Source organism: Phyllostomus discolor, chromosome 4, assembly GCF_004126475.2.
Source record: "Phyllostomus discolor isolate MPI-MPIP mPhyDis1 chromosome 4, mPhyDis1.pri.v3, whole genome shotgun sequence".
Classification (NCBI taxonomy): Eukaryota; Metazoa; Chordata; class Mammalia; order Chiroptera; family Phyllostomidae; genus Phyllostomus; species Phyllostomus discolor.
In genome coordinates, this window is record NC_040906.2 from 8191653 (window position 1) to 8216354 (window position 24702).

Sequence of the window (24702 nt, forward strand, 5' to 3'; positions counted from 1 at the left end):
TGCAATGCTTAACAAAGCAAAGTATGATGCAATGGGTATCAACTTCGTTAACTGGACAAGTCCGATGACACAAATCAGTTAAGTGATAAACCCTCAACAATGTGCACATGAAACTCCTGCGGGGTTCTTTTTATTCTTCAGTTGTATCCAATCCCCTTCCAGAGAGCATCACACTTTCACGCTGTTGTTATTTTGGCTGTAAAGAGAAAGAGAAGAAACCAATGAGCAATGACAGAATGACCGGTTGGCGGGAAGGGCTCCCATGCCTCATGATGGCCTCTCATTCCCTGTTCTCATCTCAGGATGCGAAGCAGCCCTGAGTGCAGATGAGGACACCAAGGTTCAGGGAGGAAGAGCCCTGCCCACCAAAACTCAGTGAGCTAATGACAGAAACTGGATGTGAACACTTGCATTGTGTCTTCGAATTCTGTGTCTATAGCACCCTGGTGTTAGAGGGCTTCTATCTGTTGATAAGATGTGACTCTCTGTTATCGTCAGTGTAAATCAGAACCACTGTTCTCTTTCTCACTGTTTATTTCTCAGTTTTTAACAAACAAATGTCGTGAAGTCTGCAAATTATATAAACAGGAGACATTTCTGCCACAAGAATCAAACAGCTCGTGAATATCAAATGCAGAGAGGAATCGAATACATCATGTGAAAAATTAAATTTTCAAAAATAAAAAAGTTTTGTAGGTGGAAACAATTGAATTTTTGTTTGGATGGTCCAACTCCAATTTCCATTTTCAAACTTCCACCGTGCTTAGGCTAAAACATCCCAGCGAGCCCAGGATCCACCACTCTGTCCATCGCTCTTGCCCCACACATTTGCAGAGAGGCTAGTAGGTCGTGACGGTATCATACCTGATGACGTGAATGGCATGCGTCACCCACTTCTTCTTTGGATCTGCACACACAGCCCATCCTTTGCTTGTGTAGAAGCTGAAAAATCAGAAAATTTGATTTGTGTTTAAAGAGTTTTTTAAGTGCCTTTTTCACAGAACATGCCATGGAAATTTCATATTTTCATTGATGGCTTTATACACTAAACATTTCATTTCTTTCAAAGGTGAAACAAAATGAAAAAAAAAAAGCTGTCCCAATAAAGCTTGATGCAAGAAATGAAAGGGACGCTCCCTGACTTTCTCTACAATTGAACAAATTGCTGTGCGATGGCAGAAAAGTAAAGTCCCAGAATATATATATTATTATATATTATATATATAATTCCAAAGTATAATACCCTCTATATATCAAGAATATTGGAATGACAGTATAATTACTCTGAATTTTTACTTACAGCCTCAACCATTCCCTGGTACAATATGCTCATCTTAAAGTCTATGTTTTCCACATTTTCCTGAGATAGCACTTTAGTAGCCTCTAAGTTTATCTTAGAAAGTGACCCTACCCCTACTATGTTTCTTTTTTAAAAAAAAAAAAACTTTCGCCTTATCCTAGTCTTATTTAAAGTGAGTTTTGAGTCAAGCCTCCTTCTGTCATCATAGAAGGACGCCTGGCTTTGGGTGGTGAATGCCCGGTGCAAAATACAGATGACGTACTACAGAACTGGACATTTGAATGTTATATAATTCTATGCCCCAGTACATTGAATAAAATTAAACATATATGTTTATATATATTCGTTTCTATGTAAATAAACAAGTGAGCTTTGAAATAGGCATACACTCCTAAAACAAAGCTACCTTTGCCGCATTTGTTATTTCTGAAGGAAAGGCCAAAAAAAAGGCAAAAACTTTTTATTCCTGAAATTCCTGGGTACTCCTGGTACAACCGAGTTAGGATCGATTAATAACTTACATGATTGCATCGATGTCACAAGCTTCATTGGCGTGCTGTCTCGAGAAGCCCTTGATATTTCTGGTACGAAGTACGCGATGCGTATACCGCAGGCAGCAGTCAAAGGCCCTTGCTGCTAAAAAGAAATGAAAGGCTCTGAGCCCACAGGAACAGACTCTTCTGTGATGGGTATTAGAAAACTACTCATAGTTGTGGAAACCGGGAATCTGATTGACGGGGTAAATAGACTATTTAGAGGAACAACAGTTCCAGTATCTGTGAGACCTAATTTAACATAGTGTCCAGTCCCTTGAAAAATAGTTTGTACACTGGGGAATTCAATAATGTAGTTTAGAAGCACATAACTTGTCGTAAAAGGAGTATCTTTACTATAAAACACAAACTGTCTTAGCTCAGTCCACTATAATTACTCAAGAATATGAGTAACTTCCACTTGAAGAAACTCTCATAGATAAAGTTCCAAATTCAGAAAATGAATAAATTGGCAGGTTTCCATCTATTACCTGGCTACTGAGTATTGAGGGGAAAGACAAGATTTTACAAAGGAAAAGGTGATTGATAAAAGCTGCTTTTATAGGAGCTATAACTAGAGCACTAGTTATAGTGCTATAGAAATTATAATAGTTAATGGAAGTTTTGCATTTTGTTCATAAAAGTCCAACAGGTTCATTTTTAGGAATACACCTGTTGCTAAAAATAGTGTCCTCTTACAGCAATAAAGCTCTACTTGGACATTCATCCAAGTCACATTATAATCTGATGTAAGACAAGGATAAAGGTTATCATGAAGTTGGCAAGAGATGTCCCAGAGGCCTTGCAGAAATGAAGAACTCAGGTGCCACAAAGGATGAGCTTTAAACTTCACTGAAAGTAACTGGGAGATGAGAAAGTTGGGGAAGTAAAAGCACTCCTTACATTTCAGAATGACTTCATTCACTGGCAATATTACCCAATTCACATCACTCCCAGAAATAGCACTTTGGCAGAATGCTGGAGCTCAGAGGTCTCTCTGAGGCTTGCCTACCCCCCAATATCTGCTGGGATGGACAGAACAGAGGAAAAAGCCTGATAAGCAGCAAGAACCCTTCCCATCTTCATTCACCAATAAGCTGCCAACACCCACCCATCAATCCCTTTTGAAGACTTTCTAACAGGCTTCCTTCCTTTGGGGACCCTCAGATGAGCTCAAGGCTCAGAGGTAAATGAAACTAGTCCTTTCTTCCATGCAAGCAGGAAGAGAGACACTCACCTTCTGACTGGCTGCAGAGGTGGAGTAGCAGCAGTGACATCAAAGCAGCCACGAGCAAACACTTGCTACTGCTCATCATTTTCAGCTCACAGGACAGCTGTGCACAGTGCTGAGTACCCGGAGCCCTGGGAGAGTTGCTAAGCTCTGGTAGCGACCTGAGACTCAGATGGCACTACTTATAGCAAATATTGGGAATGTACACAAAAGGCGTGTTCTCCCACGGGGTTTTCCCCATCGATGGACCTGCCCCATCATGTCGTCACAAAGAAAAAACCCACAGGGAAAACTTCCTGCCTTCCTCTTCTTGTTGGGAAAGTGTGAAGGTCAAAGTGGGAAAGGGGAGGAGAGGGGAAAATCCTGTCACATCCTTCAAAGCTTCCCATCCAGTTTTAACTTAGTCTCTTATCTCTGAAAAGAGAGGACATGGCTTAGCAGTAATACAAAGGTCAGCCCCACGAAGGAACATTCCAGAACTCCTATTGTTATACTCTGTTTGCTTTCCAAAGCCAATCGGAGAGGGGGAGGATTCCAGACATACCCAAGAACCATTTACAATTGCTAGCTTGTGCTCAGCTGTCACCAAAGACCTTGAATTTCCAGGCTACCTTTCAGATCAGGTAACATAACAATGCTGTAGAATTGTCTCCAACTTTTGTGGAAAGTACCAACCCTTAAGAAACACTCAAGCCTCACCCTGCCCAGGTGGCTAAGTTGGCTGGAGCATCATTCTATATACCCAAAGGTTGTGGGTTCAATTCCCAATCCAGGCACATACCTAGGCTGTGGGTTCTGTCCCATGTGGCATATGGGATTGATATTTCCCACTCTCCCTTCCTTCTTCTCTCTCTAAAATCAATAAACATTGATTCTCAAGTGAGGATTTTTTTTAAAAGGGGCTCAGGTCTCAGCTTCCTCTTTATTTTGTATCAACTCTTCTCAGACTCTGCTTCATTTGCAGGACTCTAACCAATATGACAGCCCAGCAAGTAATCCCACCTGCCCTAAACTCCTTGTGCTAATGTGGCCATTGACTCAACCCAAACTCCAGAAGGGTTGAAAATGAAGAAGACTATCATCAGTGGTTAATCAATAAAACAATTGTCAAATAATAGTGATGATGATGATGATGATGATGATGATGATGATATAACAATAACAACAGCAGCAATAATAATAATGTAATAAGAATCCTCCACTAGGGAGAATATCATTGTGTGCTAGGGATTGGGTTTGCAGGACAGGTGAGCTGTAAAGAAGCAATGCAAATGTGTTTGGGGGGGGGGGATAGAATTATTTTTATGCTACTATGGGCATGGTTACACATATCTACCTGTGTGTCTAAAATCATAAAGCTGTACAGCCAAAGGAAAAAGTGAATTGTATTATATGATCATTTAAGAATAAATAACATTGAAATCATTTTTTAAACTGTCCACTAAGCACAAATGAGTTGAAAAAGATAAACCATCATGAAACAATAAACAAAAGAGAACTGGAGTTGCTGTGCTTATATCTAAAAAGATAAAAACAGATTTTAAAACAAAAATGTAACTAGAAATGAAGAGGAAGTTCCATAATGATAAAGGATCAATCCATCCAGAAGATATAAAAATTATGAGCAAATATACATCAACAGCACCTCAAAATACATAAAGCAAAACTGACAAAATTGAAAAGAAAAATAGACAATTATACAAAAGTTGAATACATCAATGCCATATTTTTAATAAGTAGAATTCCACTGCTGGGATTATATCCTAAGAACCTTGAAACATCAATCCAAAAGAACCTATGCACCCCAATGTTCATAGCAGCACAATTTACAATAGCCAAGTGTTAGAAGCAACCAAGATGCCCATCAGTAAATGAGTGGATCAAAAAACCTATGGTACATTCACACAATGGAATTCTATGCAGCAGAAAGAAAGAAGGAGCTCCTACCCTTTGCAACAGTATGGATGGAGCTGGAAAGCATTATGCTAAGCAAAACAAGCCAGGCAGTGAAAGACAAAATACCATATGATCTCACCTTTAACAGGAACCCAATCAACAAAACAAAGAAACAAGCAAAATGTAATCAAAGACACTGAAATAAAGAACAGACTGACAGACTTCAGAGGGGAGGGGGAGGGGATAATGGGGAGAAGGGGGAAGGGTTTTCAGGAACAACTATAAAGGACACATGGACAAAACCAAGGGCAGGAGGTGGAAGCAAGTGAGGGAGGTAGGGATGGCTGGGGTGCGGGGGAGTGGTGGAGGGTAAATGCAGACAACTGTAATTGAACAACAATAAAATATTTTTTTAAAAAAACTAGACAAAAGATCCATAAGAAAATAAATATTTGAGCAATACTCTATACCAAGTACAACTAACAGACATCTATAAAACACTTCATCCAACATCAGCAGAATAGGCATTCTTCTCAAGTGCATACAGAGCATTCTCCAATAGAAATCATATGCTAGGACATAGAACAAGTCTTCATAAATTTAAAATGATTGAGATCATACAAAGTATGTTTTCAAACCACAATGGAATTAAATTAGAATTCAGTAACAGAAGGAAATTTGGGAAATTCACAAATACATCGATATTAAACAATACGTTCCTAAGCAACCAATATGTCAAAGAAGAAATCAATAAAGGAGAAAATACATTGAGATGAATGAAAATGAAAATACAACATACAAAAACATGTGATTCTGCCCTGGGTGGTGTGGCTCGATGGATTGAGGGCTGGCCTGTGAACCAAAGAGTCTCTAGTTTGATTCCCAGCCAGGGTACATGCTTGGGTTACAGGCCAGGTCCCCAGTATGGGGCTCATGAGAGACAGCCACACGTTGATGTTTCTCTCCTTCTTCTTCTCCCTCCCTTCCCCTCTCTAAAAATAAATAAAATCTTTAAGATAAAATAAAAAAAACTTATGTGATTCAGAAAAAACACTGCTCAGAGGGAAACACAGCAGGGATAAGAGAAATAGGGAACAGCAAAACAATAAATCAGTGGAACCAAGAACTGGTTGTTCAGAAAGATCAACAAAATTAGCAAGCTTTAACTGAACTAATCAAGAAATAAGAGCAGGCTGGCCTGAAGAATGAAGAGAAGACAAATTGCTGAACTCAGGAACTGAAAAGAGAATATCCGTACCAAATTCAAGACATGGAAAAGGACTTAAAGAGAATACTATAAATAACTGAATGCCAATAAATTACATAATGTAAATGAAAGGGACAAACTATTGGACAGACAAAAATTACTGAGACTGACTCAAGTAAATGTAATATATTTGAATAATTTCCTAATAAGATACCAAATTGGTAACTAAAACTATTTCTATAAAGAAAAGTCCAGACCCAGATGACTTCACTAGTAAATTATACCAAACACTCAAAAAAATTAAAATCAATTTTTCATAAATGTTTTCAGAAAGTAGAAGAAGGAAGAATGTCTAACTCATTCTATGAAGACAGTCTTACATTGATTTTCTTGAAAACAAGAAAAAAAATCACAAGAAAACTACAGGCCAATATCTCATATAGACACAAAAATTCTCAATAAAATACTAATAAGCTGTATCCAGCAACATACATAAATATAACCAAGTGGGATTTTTCCTAGGATGTGTAGCACACATACTAACAATAAAAAACAAAAACCATATGAAAATCATTTGATAAAAATCTAACCAGGAATTGACTCACTAAATTAGTAGTATAGAACTTCCTCAACCTGATAAAGATCATCTATGAAAATCCCACAGCTAACACCGTACTCAGTACTGAAAGGCGGAATGCTTTCCCCTGAATTTAAGAACAAGACAAGGATATCTGATCTCACACCTCTGGTCAACATTGTGCTGGAGTTTCTAGCCAGAACAATTAGGCAAAAAAAAGAGGGAAAAGGCACCCAGATAAGAAAGGAATTAGTACCTATCTTAATTTGCAGGTGAAGTAATCTTATATATAGAAAACCCTAAAAAATCCACTAAAAAACTATTGGACCCAATGAGTTCAACAAAGTTACAAGATTCAAGACCAATATACAGAAATCAATTATATTTCCATACACTATCAATGAATAATCTGAAAATAAAATTAAGAAAACAATGACTATTATAATAGCATCAAAAATATTAAAATACTTTGGTATACATTTAATAAAATAAATTAAAATCATAGCTGAAAACTAAAAATTATTAAAGAAGACTTCCAAATAAATAAAAAGACATATGATGTCATAGATTCCAAGACAATTAACATTGTCAAAATGGCACTTCTCCCAAACTGACCTAGAGAGTCAACACAGTTCCTGACGAAATCCCAGCTAGCTTCTTTGCAGAAATGGTAGAGCCAATACTCAAATTCATGTGGAATTGCAAGGGATCCCAAATAGCCAAAAGGCTATGTTGAAAAGGAAGAACAAAGTCAAAGAACTTACACTCCCTGGTTCTAAAACTTACTGCAAAACTACACCAATCAAGACATGTGCTACCGGCATACATGTAGACCTACAGATCAATGGAATGGAATTGACAGGCCAGGTATAAGCCTCCATGTGAATGGTCAGCTTACCCATTCGATGGGGGAAAGAATGGTCTTTTCAACAAATGGTGATGGCACAACTAGGCATCCACATGCAAAAGAATGATGTTAAACCACTGCCTCACCCAGGCACAAAAATTAACTCGAAATGGATCATAGACCTACATATGCTTAAACTACGAAACTCTTAGAAGAAAGCATGGGAGTAAGTCTTTATGACCTTGGGTTGGGCAATGATTTTTCAGATACAGCACCAAAATCTCAAACAACAAAATAAAAAAATACAAAAATACTGAACTATATCAAAGCTATAATCTAGCCCTGGCTGGTGTGGCTCAGTGGATTGAGCGCTGGCCTGCAAAACAAAGCTACAAACTTTTGTGCTTCTAAGGATACTATAAAGATGTAAAAAAAAAAAACAACCCACAGAAAGGTAGGAAATATTTGCAAATCAAATATCTGTAAAGGACTTATACGTGTATCCAGAATATGTGAAAAGATTTTGCAAATTAGAAGTAAAATTGTAAGTAACCCAACTTTAAAATATCTGAATAGACATTCCTACAAAGATAAATAAACGGCCAAGAAGCACAGGAGGAAATGCTCCCCACCTTTAGTCCTTAGGAAATTGTAAATAAAAACCACAATGACATGCCACTTCACACCCACACGAATGGCACAATCAGAAAGACTGATGATAAGTGTTGGCAGTGATGTAGAGAAACTAACCCTTCACACACAGTGGATGATGAAGTATGCTGCAGTCACTTTGGAAAACAGTTTGACAGTTCCCAAAGGGCTGATCCTAGAACTACCATACACCTGAGCAATCCCATTCCTAGCTCTACACCCCAGAGAAATGATAAGGTATGTCCACAAAAAACCTTGTATATGAATGTTCGTGGCAGAATTATTCATACCAGCCAAAAAGTGGAAATGATCCCTAAACTAATGAACAGAAAAACCAAATTCAGCAAATATGCACAATAGAACAGTATTTGGCAATAACGATGACAGAAGTATTGATGGATACTAGAGCATGGATGAACCTTGAAAACATTACACCAAGTGAAAGAAAACCAACCACATGTTATACGATTTCATTTATAAGAAACATTCAAAATTGTCAATGCTATAGAAACAGGATGTAGAATAGTGATTGACTAGGGTTAGGTTGGGGTGTCAGGGTCAAGGGAATGGAGAATAACAGCTAATGGTTCTGTGATTTCTTTTTATTCTAAAAATAGTTAGTGATGGTGTTCGCATAACCCTATGAACAGGCTAAAACACACTGAGTTGTGCACTTTCAAAGGTTGAATTTTATGATACATGAATTATATCTCAGTAAAGCTCATAACCAAAAATAAATCTCCACCCACCTACATCTGACATGCCCCAGCCCTTGATCCTCCCTCCTTGTGACTACTCGTCCTTGCTCATGTTCTGTGCTCACTTCTCCTTCCCCCATCCCTGTGGTCTCCCTCTTCTGCTCCCTCACTCATCTTTGAAGCTCATCATCTCTCCTTTCCTCTCCCTTTGATAACTGTAGAAGAGAACTGAGTTCTGACACATTTTTATAATGATTGCAATTTTATTTCCCTACGCTTAGTTCGATAGGTGTGCTATTTCAAAGTTGTCACTTACAAATTTTTTAAAGGTGACCTTCAGTGGATTTTTTAGGTCAATGTACATACCACTGAGAGGTTAACATGAGAAAATTATTTCAAACCTAATTTGTTAAAAAGGCTATTTATCACATTGGACTTTATTTTCTAAACATTCTTTTCAAATCTCAGACTCATTCCTGATGAGTCCTAATTCCTGTTATAGTAGAGCCTCATTTTCTTACTCTATTTTTTTCCAAAACAAAAAAAAAGTGACAAGTGACTTCAGTGTGAGGTATTCAGTAGTATATGATAATGGCTGAATTCAAGACTACATATAATAAGAGAGTTAAAACACACATAACTATATAACAAGTTATATATATAGGGTGCCATACTCATACTGTATGAAACATTTTCATAGACATTGTTCACAATATGTGATCATTTGTTACCTAACTCCCTTTCCATATCTATGACAGATGACCATACGCTATGTCATGCCGACTAAGGTAGTTCCAGCTTTCTGTTCTCTTTCTGGTATTGGTGCCATAAAAAGCTTTTGGAAGATGGTAGGAGTTCTTTTTATAACAGCACGTATTGAGCACCGACTAGGTGACAGTTATTTTAGCAAGGAATGGGCCGTGAAAGCAAGGAGGCATGATATTTTATTCTGACAAGGGAGTTGGGGACAAAGAACCAGACAGCTCTAAGTTTGCCATTTTCACACCAGTGGGTCTTGACTGTTGCTGAGCTTCACGGACAGACATGGTCTTTATCATGGTTTTGAGGAATGACAAGTTATAGAATTTCTAAGCTAGAGAAGTGTGGAAGCCATCTAGTTCAATAACTTAATTTTAAAGATGAGGACACCGAGCCCAGACAAGTGTTTGACTTCATCCATGTCCAACCACGAGGACCTGAGCTGAATCTAGACATTGGATCCTCTTCTCTAAGTCAATGAATTGTTGTTCGTTTCCTCCTCAAGGGCTTATTTTCTGGTTATCAAATGGATGGCATTGTATGTCATTAGCCTGTGCTTTTATTTCTTTCAAGCAGTATTATAAATTGTACTTTCCATGCAGACTTAATCATATATACCAAAGTCTGAGGTATTGCAGAGACCATTAAAAATAAAAATAATAACCATAACTTCAATGAAAAAACGCAAGTTCCCACAATGACTGCTCGAAACCAACCAAGCATCTTGTTTCCTGGCACCTTAGTTCGGGTTGCCCTGAAAGTAGAGCTTGGGGACCACTTATTCATGAGACAAGCTCAGGAACCAAGAGCGAGGCAGCGACGTGGAGAGGGGACAAACATTCGAGGTCATTCTGTGAGCTCTGGGGAATTTATTCCACTCCAACCTCCTGAGAAACAAACAGCTGTCTTCCAGAATCATTGCCCTGAATGATGGTAGGTGAAATCTTTTTCAGCTGGTTCATACCCCTCATCACTTAAAGATTGTCCGCAGGAGCGTTAATCCCCCTTGGACTTGAAGCTGTGCTTGAGGGAGGAGACATTCGTTCAGCATCTTCTTCAGTCTCCGAGAAGGTCTTAGAGCAGAAAGACTGCTTACCAAGCATGCTCAAGGTAAGTTGTTGTCAGTGTCATGTGGTCTAAACTCACGACACTATAGCTGGGGCCGAAATCAAAGGTGGTCTGAAAAAAAAAAGTGACCTGGGATTCTAGAGATAACTCCTACAAATGGCTTCTAAAAAGCTTTTTTTAGAAACAGCAATTTTAGGCAGCCAATTGTGAAGAAAATAACATTTTGCACGCTAATGCCAGATGATTTCTCCAGACCCCAAGAGGACAGCTTGGCTTTGTAAAAATGGTCTTCTGCAAAATGTCCTGCATAGACATAAGCCTTGTTTATCGTGTCCCGTTTATCCTGAGACAGAGCTTCAGCCCATAAATTCATTATGTTGCGAAGCTGTCTAGTCATGCTAAGGAATACTTATAGATTAGATGCAGGACAACCAAGGCCTAACAGTTCTGAGGCTCTCAAAGAGACTGAAAAATACCTGTCACTACTAAGGAGACAGTCAAGACAGGAGTAGCCACAGGATGTCACTCTGACCTGCAGCTTCTGCCCAATGTTAAATATAACCTATTTGTCAATACATGGTGTACCCTAAAATCCTTACAGGGAGTAGGTCAGATAACAGTTTTCAAAAAAAAAGTATATGATGCCACTCTACAGTAGCCACCGCTATACTCATGCATAAACTATTTATTTTCAAGAACCAAAGCAGGTGCCCCTGAGGTGCTGCAGTTCAAGCAAACCTTGCAGGTCCAGGGAAACCGGAAGCCAGCTCCATTCTGAATTTCTGCAGCATTGTTGTGCAAACCAAAGTCAAAGCCCCTGTAACCAGTCGACTGACACCAGGTGCTGTTATCTCAGGAATGGAGGCTTGGGAGTCACCAAGCCAATTTCTGAGTGAGTATCTGAACACCCACTGGAACTGATGACCAAAACACGGGGTGTAGGTTGGATATGTGAAAACCACGTGCTCCTCTTTTGACCTGCTGTGAAACCATCCAGTTCAGATTTATAGTTTCTCTGTGGGAAGAGGAATTGATATAAAATTCAGCTAACTCCTCCCTGCATTGCTTTTTTTTTTTTTTTAACCTTTTGGAGTTGCATCCAGTTTCCCACCTTCTGGGGTTCTGTGTAGTCGCAGAGGAGAATCTTCATGAACGACATGTGGGAAGAAATCCACAAGATCGCTATAGGACTCACCCTGGTTACCAGCTGACGCAAACTATGCCAAAGCTTCCTGCGCAGGACCGTAAAACATCCTCTTTCCCAGAGCCAGCAGGGTAGCCTGTGGAGCTGTTCAAAGACAGCGTAGCAAGCCTGAGGAACAAAAATGATGCGATCCCTCCCTACCTTCACATCTTCTTCGGGAGCAGCAGAACCACATGTAATGTGCCAGCCTCCCAGTCAGTGGTGGGCTCACCCAGAAATGGCAAGATTGGATCTGTAATCGCCTTCATTGCGATGGTGGTCTTCCTTCTCTCTCCTCCAAATGAGCTGGTTTCCCACAGCGGGGTCCACCGCTCTGCTCATGTCCGGTTCTTGAATGATTTTGTTACTGTGTTCTTTTGTTTGCCTGACTGTTCATCCTTGCCAAAGGGCTGTTGAACATCCTGTTTCCTCTCCCTGTCCAAGTCCCCATCGTATTATTACACTGGGCTACATAACCTGCAGTACTTTTTAAGATGGCAGGTCGAAGGGTTCCACTCAGCACAGTAGCTCCAGAAAGACCACAGGGTCCTCTTATGCAGCCGATATGCGTAACAGGGAGGATTTGCCTACCCTCTGGGGTCTCAAGGTAGCATTCATAGCATGCTCCATCACCCCACTAACATCTTTTGCTATCTCCTTCTCAACTATTTTGACCAACTAGGAAGTCACTCTGTCCCTTCACTTGACAGTAAATATCACGAAAACTTAACACAGGTCAAACATCTAACATCCCACACAGTCTTTGGAAGGCCCAGTAGATGAAACTTTCACACTTGTTTTTGACATTGGGAAAACAAAAATGTTCTTTGCCAAACATCTAGAAAATTGTTTCCCCCCACTGTGCTGCCATGGGATGCAATGAATGTTTCCAATAGAATTCCCAGTGCAGTTCTGGTTTGTGAAATTGCCGGGGACACTTCTTTCCTGCTGCCAAAATCACCTCTGCTTAGTCTTGGATGATAAAACATGCATATGCACGCAGACACATATATGTACACACACACACACACACACACACATGCACACATCTATCCAAGAAATGGAAATTTAGGGTCAAAAATGTTCACAAATTTAATTGTCCTGAGATGGCAAAGTGGCTTACCAGAACCCTCCAACTGGGTAGGCCCCAATTCCCTGTCCATTTCCCAACATCCAGAAGTTGACGCACTTACTCAGGGTTTTGTGGAACCAACTACATCCTCTTCTGTATCAGTTTATGAGTCTAAACTGTGGTGAACACCTGAGCGTTATCAGCTGCTGGGATATGGCTGAGCTCCTATCTCATTAACAGAGGGGAACTTTTAATTTTCTATTTCTGGCACAAAGAGAGCCTGCTCTTTGAAATGTGCATGCCACGCCCTGAACTCATAAAGTAAATATTTGCCAGGGAAATCGAAGAACCGGAAGAAGAGAACCAGTGGAAAGGTGGAGGGCAGGCCCTAGCACTCCCGTACTTTCCAAAGGAGCCTCTGGGTACGGAATATATTTATTTAACCGATCAAAGATTTTAAATATGTAGCTCAGTTATTGCTCTGGTGATGAAATCTTGGTAGCTGTCTATTGCACATTGAAAATTCCCCTGCGTGCTTTCGCAAAGCTGACATGAAGAAATCATCTGTGATGATCTGACAAGGCAGAAAATAACTCGCAAGGGAATGCTGCTCCGTCGGGGACCGCAGCCACACGTTCCGCTGGAGCAGGTTGTGTTCTTTACATGAAAGCACACAGTTTCCATGAGGTCCTTATGCCTGGCATCTGCTCAAAGCCCATGTTCCCAGCTCTAATAGGGGGTGTTCAAATACTCCAGTATTACATAAGTTTACAATGCTTCTGTAGAGAAGGGGTCAGCTGTCCATTTGTTCTACATTTCTAGACTTACTCTAGGAAAGACTGAGGCCGATCACTTACTTAAGCCCATCCATGTCTACTAAGAATCTAATCAGAAATGTTGCAAAAATTACACATACAACTCTTCTTTGCAGCACTACTTAGAAAGAAAGAGAACGAAAATACCCAAATGGTTAATAATAGAATGTGATTAAAATAAGTATAGGCTATCGATAAGACTGAATAATGTGTTGCCATTTAAATAATTCTGAAGCATTTTTTATATGCTTCAGCTGAATTATTGTTCAGATGCAACAATAATTCTGTTGCATCTGAAGCAACATAATGATCATGAGAATTGTAGGCCTCAAAATTATAAATAACATGTTAACTAATTACGGGAAATTGTGTGTATTTACACTCATGCATGTAAAAAAAAAAGACTGGAAGGAAATTCACTGGAGTGGAAACAGAAATTATCTCCAGTAGTAGGAGGCTCTGCCCCCTTATTTTCATATTGTTTCTATATTTATCAATTTTCTTACAACAACACATCTTGCTTTTATAATTAGAAAAAATAAACTCTTTTCAAAACTACATATAAAAAGAACCCCATTTCTTAGTATAGCAGTAATGAATTTAGAAACACAATTTTTAAAAGCTATTTATATTCATAGTTTTAGCGTTTTCTAGTAAAAATTGCCTCTGATGGAAAAAAAAAACCTTATTTCTTAGAATATGTCATACCAGACTTTCATGAAAATACCACAGTAAGCCTTAAAAAATTTTCACTGTCCTCCTAACTTCATCGATAGCCCTGGGAGAACCTCAACACTGTATTATATGTTGTGTTGGAATTTGCAGGATAACATAGGTAAACCCTCACTGGAAATAGCTTAATGGGCTAGTAGCTTTCTCACACTTCAATTGTGAAGTTGCTTTGTTAAGTTAGAAAAATGTGTCCATAAAATAATTTTAGAAAAATGGGCTACTTTGAGAATGAGAGCTGAATAATGGCTACTTAACCACACCAGCAGCTTGCTGAGTGACTGGGCCAGCCGTTGAGTTCTCTGGGTCTCAGCATCTCCATCAGAAAAGAAGCAATGGGCAAATACCTGCTCTCTAATACCCCTTTTGGAAGTAATATACTGGTCAATGATATAAAGAAGTTCTTTTATCGATCGTATTAATTAGCAGCTTCATTTCTACTAAATAAGAAGAAATGGCCATTCACCTTTGAACTGCAGGTTTGTACCATTTGACTTCCTTCTCCCCAAATAGAGATTTCTCTATCTCCCCATGTCTGGTAACCATTCCACTCTCCATTCCTACCCGTTCTGTATAGCCTTATGATTTTAACCAGCTTATAAGCCAGGTTAACCAGTAGGCTTATAAAACTTCCTTTCATTTCACCATGGTCTGACCCTACGCAAGCTTCCATTTTGAATATTGTTATTTTTCTTGAATGTGTTACATCACACCATACTGATCATTCTTCTTCTGCTGAAGTTAGGCAAGGTACCTTGACACTTCCAACTGCGTACGTGACCATTTAAGGCACATTTCTTCAGAGCTCCCAGGTGCCCGGGGGGGAGCAAACCCAATAGTAGAACAAGATAAGCAACTGGAATGTTGCTCCATGCCCTCCAGTGGAAGCCAGGAGCTGCCGACCTGCTTGGTCTACATATCAGTTCAGGAAAAGTAAATAAATCATTGTTTCAATAGCTACTACAACTACGTGGGGTAATACGGTAGCTTTGGGCTCATTACCAAAGCTATCGAAAAAGACCCATCCATTTGCCTCTGTCTTGCAGACCTTACCCCAAACCCCTCCCAGGCAAGGGTCTCGGGTGAGCGATGGCAGATGAGTCAGAACAAACTGTGGTCTGTGCTGGGTTAACAACCAGTACAAATGCTTCAGAGCAAACCCCGAAACAGTTATGAGGCTCACCTCAAAGGCCACACCCTGCATGATGATGGAGTTAAACATCTGCGATGTTTCCACTCAAAATTTCTGAGCACTGCTACTGTGTTCCATCGGTGGAAGATGGCAAGTGAAAATCGTCTGTCTCAAATGTCTGTGTCATACAGCTATGTTTTCTAGGAAATTTTCTCCCACATATTAGCCAGTGGAAATAGATGATTTTTACCCAAGCTAAAGGGTGAGCAGGACCACTGGGGAGTGAAAAGTTAAAAAAAAAAAGCGTAATATAATTTTATGAAATTGTATATCTCACCATGAAAGTCACTGGAGACTTCTCCACCCTGAAACTATTTAGGGAGTTACTAATTAATAGAGTTTCCTAATCACTTCTAAAAATATGACTATTACAAGAACAGATAACTCAAAACCCCATTGACCCCGAGCACAGGAAGCAACTTCATTTAGGTCTCTTTCTTTCCCTTATCTTATTTTAATATTGCTTCAGCTGTCTCTTGGGATTTCAGCTTATTTTCTCTCTCCTTTTTCCTCTTCCTGTTTTCTCTCCTTTTCTTTCTTTCTCACCCACCCCATTCTTTTCCTTATATCAAAAAAAAAAAAAATAGATGTATTTTTACCACTCTTTTGACTTCTCTCTATTTCCTTTTTCTTTTTCGGTGCCAAAGAATGGTATTCAAGAATAGAATGTGCTTACTCAACTTTACAAAATGTACTGGCCCTTGTACTTATTGATAAAAATGTCACTATGTACTTCCCATCTCTGCCTCTAATAGAAAACGTAGTAGCTGATTCTTCCACACAATGTTTGGTAGTTCAGAATATGCTGATGGCTTAGACACACAATGTAGCCAATGCAAAAGGGAATGTATTTGTTTTCAAGTGAAGGCAACTAAGAAAGTAACTCAGACATGAAACTCTTCATCCTTCCACCTCCAAGGACACCTGGCTCGTGTTGAATGTCATGGTAAGTAAGAGAGTAATTACAGGAATGTAGAGAATGATGTTGAGCTCCTGGAAAACTAAAGCTAGTGACAGCTTTGCTGAAGGAGGAGCAGTGGGGAGGAAGAGACTGAACTTTATACTTTAGCAGGAAAGCTTTTTAGAAAAATTGAAAAACCTCATCTTTTAGGAATTTTAATTATGCCAAAATATATAAGTGAGAAATCAACACTGATTTAAAAAATGGCCAAATACCTCTATAGAATAAGAAAAAAGAAACATTTTAGAGATGCACATATAAATGGATACAAGTACTTATTGAACACCTGCCATGCTGTCCAGCTGGCTAGAGAAAATAGCGCTGGACCAGACCTCAGAAGGACTAAGTGCTAGTGTCACCTGTGTCACACACTAGCCATGTGGCCCTCACCAAGCCACCACATTGTAGCCTCAGTTCTGCATCCAAAGTGCAAATAAATGCATATCCAAGTGTCACTGAGTGGACTGGGGTGGCGATCACAGTGAAAGTACTTTGTCCCACGTAAAGAAGAATGAAGTGCAAGCTACTGTGGTTGATATTCTTTCTACCGCAGTGCAGGGGCACCCAACCTGCGGCCTGCGGGCCTCATGCAGCCCAGGTTGGCTGTGAATGTGGTCCAAAACGAAATCGTGAATTTACTTAAAACATTATGAGATTTTTTTTGTGATGACGTGTCATAGCGTATCTAATGTGTAGCCCAAGACAACTCTTCTTCCAGTGTGGCCCAGAGACACCAAAAGGTTGGACACCCCTGCACCACACTAAGTAATGTGGTCGACACAAGAAACCATCTTGGTGGTTGAGAAGCTCATAATGTAGTTGGAAAGAAAAAAACATATGAATTTAGTTAGAAAGATAAATCAATGAAAAAAAAAGCACTAACAGCAAGCACTTACATAACAACTTATTAGCAGGCACTTTTATAAGTACTTCATGTATATGAATGTATTTGATCATTACAATAACATTTTAAGGTAGATACTTTATAACATGCTAGTGTCATTTCTATTTAACACGTGAGGAAGCTGCAACAGAGAAATATGAAGTAACTTGCCCAGACTTGCAGGTAGAAAGTGACAGAAGTGAGATTTGAACCCAGAAGTTGAGCAGGATACAAGGGGAAGGAGGGGAAGGAGAGGAGGAAAAAGGAAAAGGGGAGAAAAAAATAAAGAGGAAGAGGAAAATAAGGTTCTAAATTCTGTGTTTCCGGTTTTAAGTTATTCAAGGAGATTTCTTATGCAGGAAACCAATGACCTATTGCAAGTCCACTCTGACGCGCACAGTCAGGGAAACAAAGATATTTTGGAACCACTCTCTGTCCTTAGAAAATGTAGTGATGCATGAAAATATTAAAAATGACATGGTGGATTCCCAGTCAGGGCACATGCCTGGGTTGCAGGCTGTGACCCCCAGCAACCGCACATTGATGTTTCTCTCTCTCTTTATCTTCCTCCCTTCCCTCTCGAAAAATAAATAAATAAAATCTTTTAAAAAAGAAAAAAAATGACATGGTGGGATATGGAAATCTAACAGGTGACATTTTATACAAAAGGATAAATGACGTTGTCCACTTTTCTCTCACTAGTATTTCAAAACTTATCTGAGCCATTACAAGAGTTAGTGTTTCCTTGGCTCAGAGTGAAAATATGTACTCAAATGTGTGTAGGGGCAAGGGGGTTAAATAAATAAAACACTCTCAATGTTGGTGCAAAAAAAAACTTTGAAATGTCCTGTATGTAGAAGACCACCTTCTGGCACCTGTAAAAATTTCTTGTTTTTTTTAAAAAAAAGCAAATCACAGCCTACTCCTGTCCCATCATTCCACACGAGTGTGCAATCCACCCACAGTGTGAGTGACACCATCCGACAGAATTTTCCCCAGCACGTGTGCCATTGTGCCAGCAGGCCTGGCAAGGAGGCCTCCTCCAGCTTCCTCCTTGGCGTCAACTACTCCTGCCGTTTAAAGACTGCTGATCTTCTCAGTCTTGCCTCTCTTGTGACCTACTTACCATTTCCTGTATTTCAGGAAGAGACTTGACTTTTAGAGGAGAAAGTCCTCTGTCAGCATGCACTCACGGTCGATACTTGAGCACTTGAACCAAATCCAGCTTGCAGGAGTGACTAGGCAGCCGAGCACGACCCAACACGCACCATCCAGCCCCCTGCTCTTACTCAGGCTGGGAGGATGAGGCTCACAGCGACCAGGGATCTCAGATGCGCATCTCAGAGCCAGCCCCGGGGCTGTGGTCAAAATGAAAGAGGAAAAGTTGGTGTGACTCAAAATGAGGATTTGGAGATGAGGAAGAAAGGGAAACGTGGCTTAGAAAAATGAGAGCGAAACACCTGTCAGCCTGAGACTTTGGAGAGAGACAAGAGTGGAGGAAAGAGGGGCTGGGTTTCTGTCTCTGAGGGCTGCCCCACCCTTCTTGGAGCCAAGCATTCAGCCTCCCCTTGCCCACCCCTGGCTCTGAAGGTGTGATTAACTAAGGTGAACAAGATTCACCATACAGATCCACAGGCTAGGAGAGACTCTTAGAAGGCAGGAGGGTCCTCACTTGCGGGAGCTCTGCCCACGCCCCTTGATGTACAATGCCATGACCCAGGAAGTATTAAGAAACCTAAGAACCCTTTTATCTTGTCTGTCACTCAGCAACACGGACATACTGATTCAAGGGACTTTCCCCACTATATCTTTCCTCACTTGTGGACTCGTTCCTCCCATCCCCCTACCCCTGCATGGTCCATCACTGTTGTGAGATGTTCATGTCCTATTGACCACTCAAGACGTGATCCAAAGGCTCCTTTTCCGATGCAATTTTCATAATTGAATGAAATAGTTTTTAAGATTGAATTTCTATGAGACTTTGCTTTTTTGCACCATGTAAGTACCTGTATTGTTCTGCCTTTCTCTGTACCATACCTCACAGAAGACAGAGATTCTAGGTGTGTGCCAGATGACTGGACCAACTGAAGTCACCTTCTAAGTAAGACTCTCAGCCCTCATTTCCCACATCTGTTGGTCACAAATTCTTTTACACACTTCACACTTGGCTTCCAACTCATTCCCCTCCCTCCCACTGCAGCTGCCATGGCCTCGGGGCTCAGGACTCATGTCTGAGTTAATAAGGTGGTAAGTGGAGGCAGCCTTCTCACCTCTTAGATCTGAAGATTATGATAATGAGGTGGAGACACATGGTCTCCATTGTTCCAATCGGTTGGTTCTCAAGGACAGAAAAAGAAGATCGTGGACCAGTTCACCTTCCCTAGGGGGCTGTTTTTGAAAAAAAAAAAAAGATTATTTTATAGAAGCTTGACCTTAAGAGAAGAAGGAAATGTGAACGAAAACTGATGATGAAGGGGTTACACAAAGAGAATGAGGTGAAGAGTTTGGGGGGAAGGGTTGGCAGCAACACTGAGTTTGAAATTTTAGAGAAAGTGAAAAATGGAAATTAATAGCTCTCTAATATTTACAACTTGGCATTAAGTCCTTCATAGATCCACCACTTCTCCTTAAGACATATCTTCCATTGAAACGAAGTTGGCCTCCTTTGTCATACTGATGGCTGTTAATTAATGTATTCTCTAAGTAACATTTCACTTTTATTAATTTATTTAATTGTCACAATAACATGTATATTCATCATTCTTTGGGTATATCTTTCTATGCCTCTCTTAGAGAAGATTTGGAAAACTGAGTAACTTGTCCAATGTCACCCAACTTATATAACATCAGAGCTGGGACTTGAGCCCAGAACAGTCCAAACCTACAATCCATGCTTTTCTCCAACAGCTGTCTCTTCCGCATAGAAGGAGGAAGGTGGGGGTTATTGGTGCACACCTCACTGTCAAGCATCATGCTAAGCCACCCTTGTCAGAATTCACACGGCCACCTTGTAACAGAATTGGAATTTCAATCCTGATCTACCTTATTCCCAAATCCAAAGTTCTTCAACGATTCTGCTTCGATTTCCATCTTAGCAACCTTGATTCCTCTGTCCCTCTGTAACCTTCCCCAGACTTCCATGGGGTTGCCAGAAGTAATCCTGTCTTCCATGAAACCTTTCCTTATTATTCTTGCTTTATTACTTTTATCATTTACTGAAGTTTGCTATAATACTTCTAAACTAAAGGATTATTTATCTTAATGTGTGAATACCTAAGACCCATGGATGTGCTTTAGGATACTTATTAAATCCCAGAAATGTTACATAAATATTGGGTATAGCTAACACAATTTTGAAGAAGAACAAAGTCAGAGGACTGATACTACCCAACTTCAAGACTTAAAATAAAACTACAGGAATCAAGACAGTGTATTATTGGTGAAAGAATAGACAAACAGATCAATAGAACAGAGTAGAGAGACTAGAAATAGACCCACATATGTGTAGTCTATTGATCTTTGACAAAGGAGCTAAAGTAATACAATGAGCAAAGACAGTCTTTTGAACAGATAGTGCTCAAAAATTTGGACATTCATGTACAAAACAGAACACACACACAAATCTAGAGGCAGACCTTAAACCCTCCCAAAAATTAATTCAGAATGGATTGTAGACCCAAATATAAAATGCTTTTGCACCTATACAACTCCTAGAAGATAAAATGGGAGAAAATGTAAATGAACTTGGGTAATGACATCTAGATATAACCCCAAAGGCATAGCCCATGAAAGAAATAATCTACAAATAAGATCTCATTGCCATTAAATCTCCTTCTCTGTAAAAGATTTCGGATTTCCCCAATGACATATAATGTGGAGCATCTTTTCGTAGGTTAATTTGCTGGCTATTTCTTTTCTAGTGAGCTGTCTGTTAAGGAAGATCTTTGCCCAATTTTTAATGTTTTTTTTTGTTGTTTTCTTATTGTTGAATTTTAAGAGTTATTTGTATATTTTGGGTAACAGTTACTTATCACCTGTATCTTTTGCAAATACTCCCTCCCAGCCTATGTCCTGTCTTCCCATTGTCTCAGCATTGTCTTCGGCACCGCAGAAGTTTCCCACTGTGGTGCTAAAGAGGGTGTAGAGCACCAGGGACCCTTGTTCATTGCTGGTGGGGATGCGAGATGGTGCAGTCTGGCAGTGTCTTACAAAACCAGACACACTTTTATCCTAAGATCCAGCAATTGTACTCCTTAGTATCTCCCCAAATGAGCTGAAAGTTTAGGTCCACACAAAGGAAACCTGCACATAGCTGTTCATAGCATCTTTACTCTTAATTTCAAGACTTGAAAGTAACCAAGATGTCCTTCAGTAAGTGGATAAATAAACTGTTATATATCTGGACAATGAAATAATATTCAGCACTAAAAAGAAATAAGCTATCAAGCCATGAAAAGATATGGAGGAACTTGAAATGCATATTACTAGATGAAAGATGCCAATCTGAAAAGCCTACCTACTGTACAATTCCAACTACATGACATTCTGGAAAAGGCAAAACTATGGACGCAACAAAAAGATCATGGTTGCCAGGGTGGGAGGAATGAATAGGCAGAACACAGGGGACTGTAGGGTAGTGAAAGTACTCTGTATGATACTACAATGGTAGGTACATGTCACTATACACTTGTCAAAACTCATGGAATATACAACACCAAGAGGGAATCCTTATGTAACCTATGAACTTCAGGTGATAATATCATGTCACTGTAGGTTTGTTGATTGTTAACAATGGACCACTGTGATGCAGGATGTTGACGGTGGGGGAAGCTATGCATGTGGGGGCAGGGTGGGCAGGGGAATCTATGCATTTTTCTCTCCTGTTTGCTGTGAATCTGAAACTGTTCAAAAGAATTAAGCCTTTAAAAAATAGGTTGGGTCTATGTGTGTAGGAGCATTCATGTTTCTGAGAAGGCAGGCCACAATTTTCATTAGAGGCTTCACTGATAGTATAACAGCCTTGGAGTATTTCTGCAAATCCTTGGGTTTACTCCAAAAAAAAAAGTGTGTATCCCTCTGAATTCTTTTCCCCAAGTCAAAAGGATGCAAAAAGGACTTTCAGCTGCCCAGAGTCTTTTCTGTAACAGAGTGGGCTCCCAATTGTGTGTGGTTGTTTCCTTTGGGCAGAATTCCAGGGTTCATATCACTCGAGATGGTGATTTCCCAGCCTTGGCACTGCTCTCTGCCTTTTATTTATCCTCTTTCAGATAACCACGCGGTGCCAGAGAGTTACTTAATTCCCTCTCCTTAGAGAACCAAATGATGCACTGTTCCCAGGCCCTTCATCCCGGCAGCAACAACCCCCACCCCCCCACCCCCCACCCCCCACCCCCGGGGCTGAGCAGGTAGTTTCCTGGTGCTGGGCCCAGAGCCAATCAACTCTGGTGCTTTTTGTCAGTTCCCGAAAAGGAAAACCCAGCCTGGTGGAGAAATGTGAAGGATATGGACCCATTTCATTCCTGTCATCTATTTTCTACCAGTGCACATTGGTTTGGACGGGAGAAGGTTGAGTGTTCAAATCCGTGGTTTAAGATTTCAGTGTTGGGAGCCACTTCAGGATTCACTCCCTCAACTCAACAAATAAGTCAACCTCACGCTGAATAGTTCTGTAAAAGTCTTAACACGAGTTCATTGCAGAGTCAAGATAATCTTTTTCCCAAACCACCTGCACCAGCCACTCCAAGATACACACCTGCTCTTTTCTGACTTCCACCCGTGTTTTCCTGATCCCATGTACCCAAGCTGCCCAGCCATCAAACCAGGAACCTGTGGACGCATTAGATAGGGGGAATTTTCCTGGCCGGATGCCTAAGCTGAGTAACACAGAGTAGATATGCAGACTGTATAGCATCCGGTATGGAAGATTTCCTGCTTAATTTTTCAAAAGGTAAATTAAGGTGGGGGAGGCCGGAGAGGGTGAAGAGGGCATACCTGGTGGCGGAAGGAGACTTGACCCGAGCTGCTGGTGCACAATATAATATCCACATGATGTATTACAGAGTTTTACACCTGACACCTGTATAATTTTATTAACCAATGCCACCCCAATACAGTTTAAAAGAAGAAAAAAAGACCAAAGTTATGGACACAAGTAAACGGCACACAACTGGCGATTTGCCAGCTGCCTGCACAGCTCAAGGCCTACCAGCTGCCTGTGTCCTGGGCGCAGCTGCAGGACTGCAGCTTCTCGCTGAAATGCTGCATCTGCCAGGAGAGCTCTGGGGCAGAAGGCCGGCTCGGCGGTCCCTCGAGCCCCCCAAAGGCAGGGCAGAGGCTCTTCATTCAGCAGCTCCCACACTCAGTTTCTTTCCAGGGAGAAACAACCCACCTCAAAAGTGCTACCATCTCAGCCAAATGCCCCTGCCCCCAGGGGCCGCTCCCCCAGGGTGAGAGAGAGAGAGAGACTGCTGATCGGGTTCTCGTCTTCCTCTCTGGAGGCCACTGGGAAACCCATGTTCACGCGGTCACATCCTTGTCCTTAGGTATTGGGGGTTGTCTCTCCTTGGTGTCTGTGTGGGTCTAGGGGACAGGACATGGATCACCAGAGACAGGTCAAGGGGGAAAGGTTGTGACCCTGGGGCTGAAGCTGAGTGGAGGTGGAAGGGCAAGGGGCACGTCCTGAGAGAAGGGCAGGGGTGCGTGGGGGATTGCTACAGGGAGTGGGAATCAGAAGTGTGCTGGACACCTACTTAGCATTTCTTTAAAAACACATGAACTTCACCTCTCCGCTAGCCCACCTCCCAGGTCTCCCATGCTGCAGGGAGTTCTGCTTGTCTTCTGTGGTCCAGTGATCTCGGGGTGGAGCCCACTCCAAGCAGGGGGTCACCTCCTCCAAGTCCTGGTGTGACCAGCAGCCCCATAGAAGTGATTTTACTTTTTTTTCTCTAAGCCAGTGGGTCAGAAATCTTTACAATCTAGAAGGAAGAAGAAAGATAAATTTCCTTTCTTTTTTTTTAACACTTACAGAGCTCATACATGCATTCCAGGCTTAAGTGATTTTTTAATATTAACTTATAACATACAAAGTGTCTTTATTGAGG

At 40.7% G+C, this 24702-nt stretch overlaps 1 protein-coding gene across 2 annotated transcripts; it reads right to left on the reverse strand.

The window, feature by feature from the left end:
• Positions 1-261: 261 nt before the first annotated feature.
• Positions 262-4175, reverse strand: CCL20 (C-C motif chemokine ligand 20). 2 transcript variants are annotated; one of them, XM_036022756.1, is made up of 3 exons: positions 3071-4175; positions 1822-1933; positions 262-942 (listed from the first exon to the last, which is right to left on the reverse strand). In XM_036022756.1, the coding sequence occupies exons 1-3, from the start codon at positions 3147-3149 to the stop codon at positions 840-842; spliced, it is 294 nt and encodes a 97-aa protein (XP_035878649.1). In that variant the 5' UTR covers positions 3150-4175; the 3' UTR covers positions 262-839. The 2 variants fall into 2 exon arrangements, with proteins under 2 accessions (XP_035878649.1, XP_028364856.1); XM_028509055.2 differs by having other exon boundaries at positions 1822-1936; positions 3071-4174.
• Positions 4176-24702: the final 20527 nt, after the last annotated feature.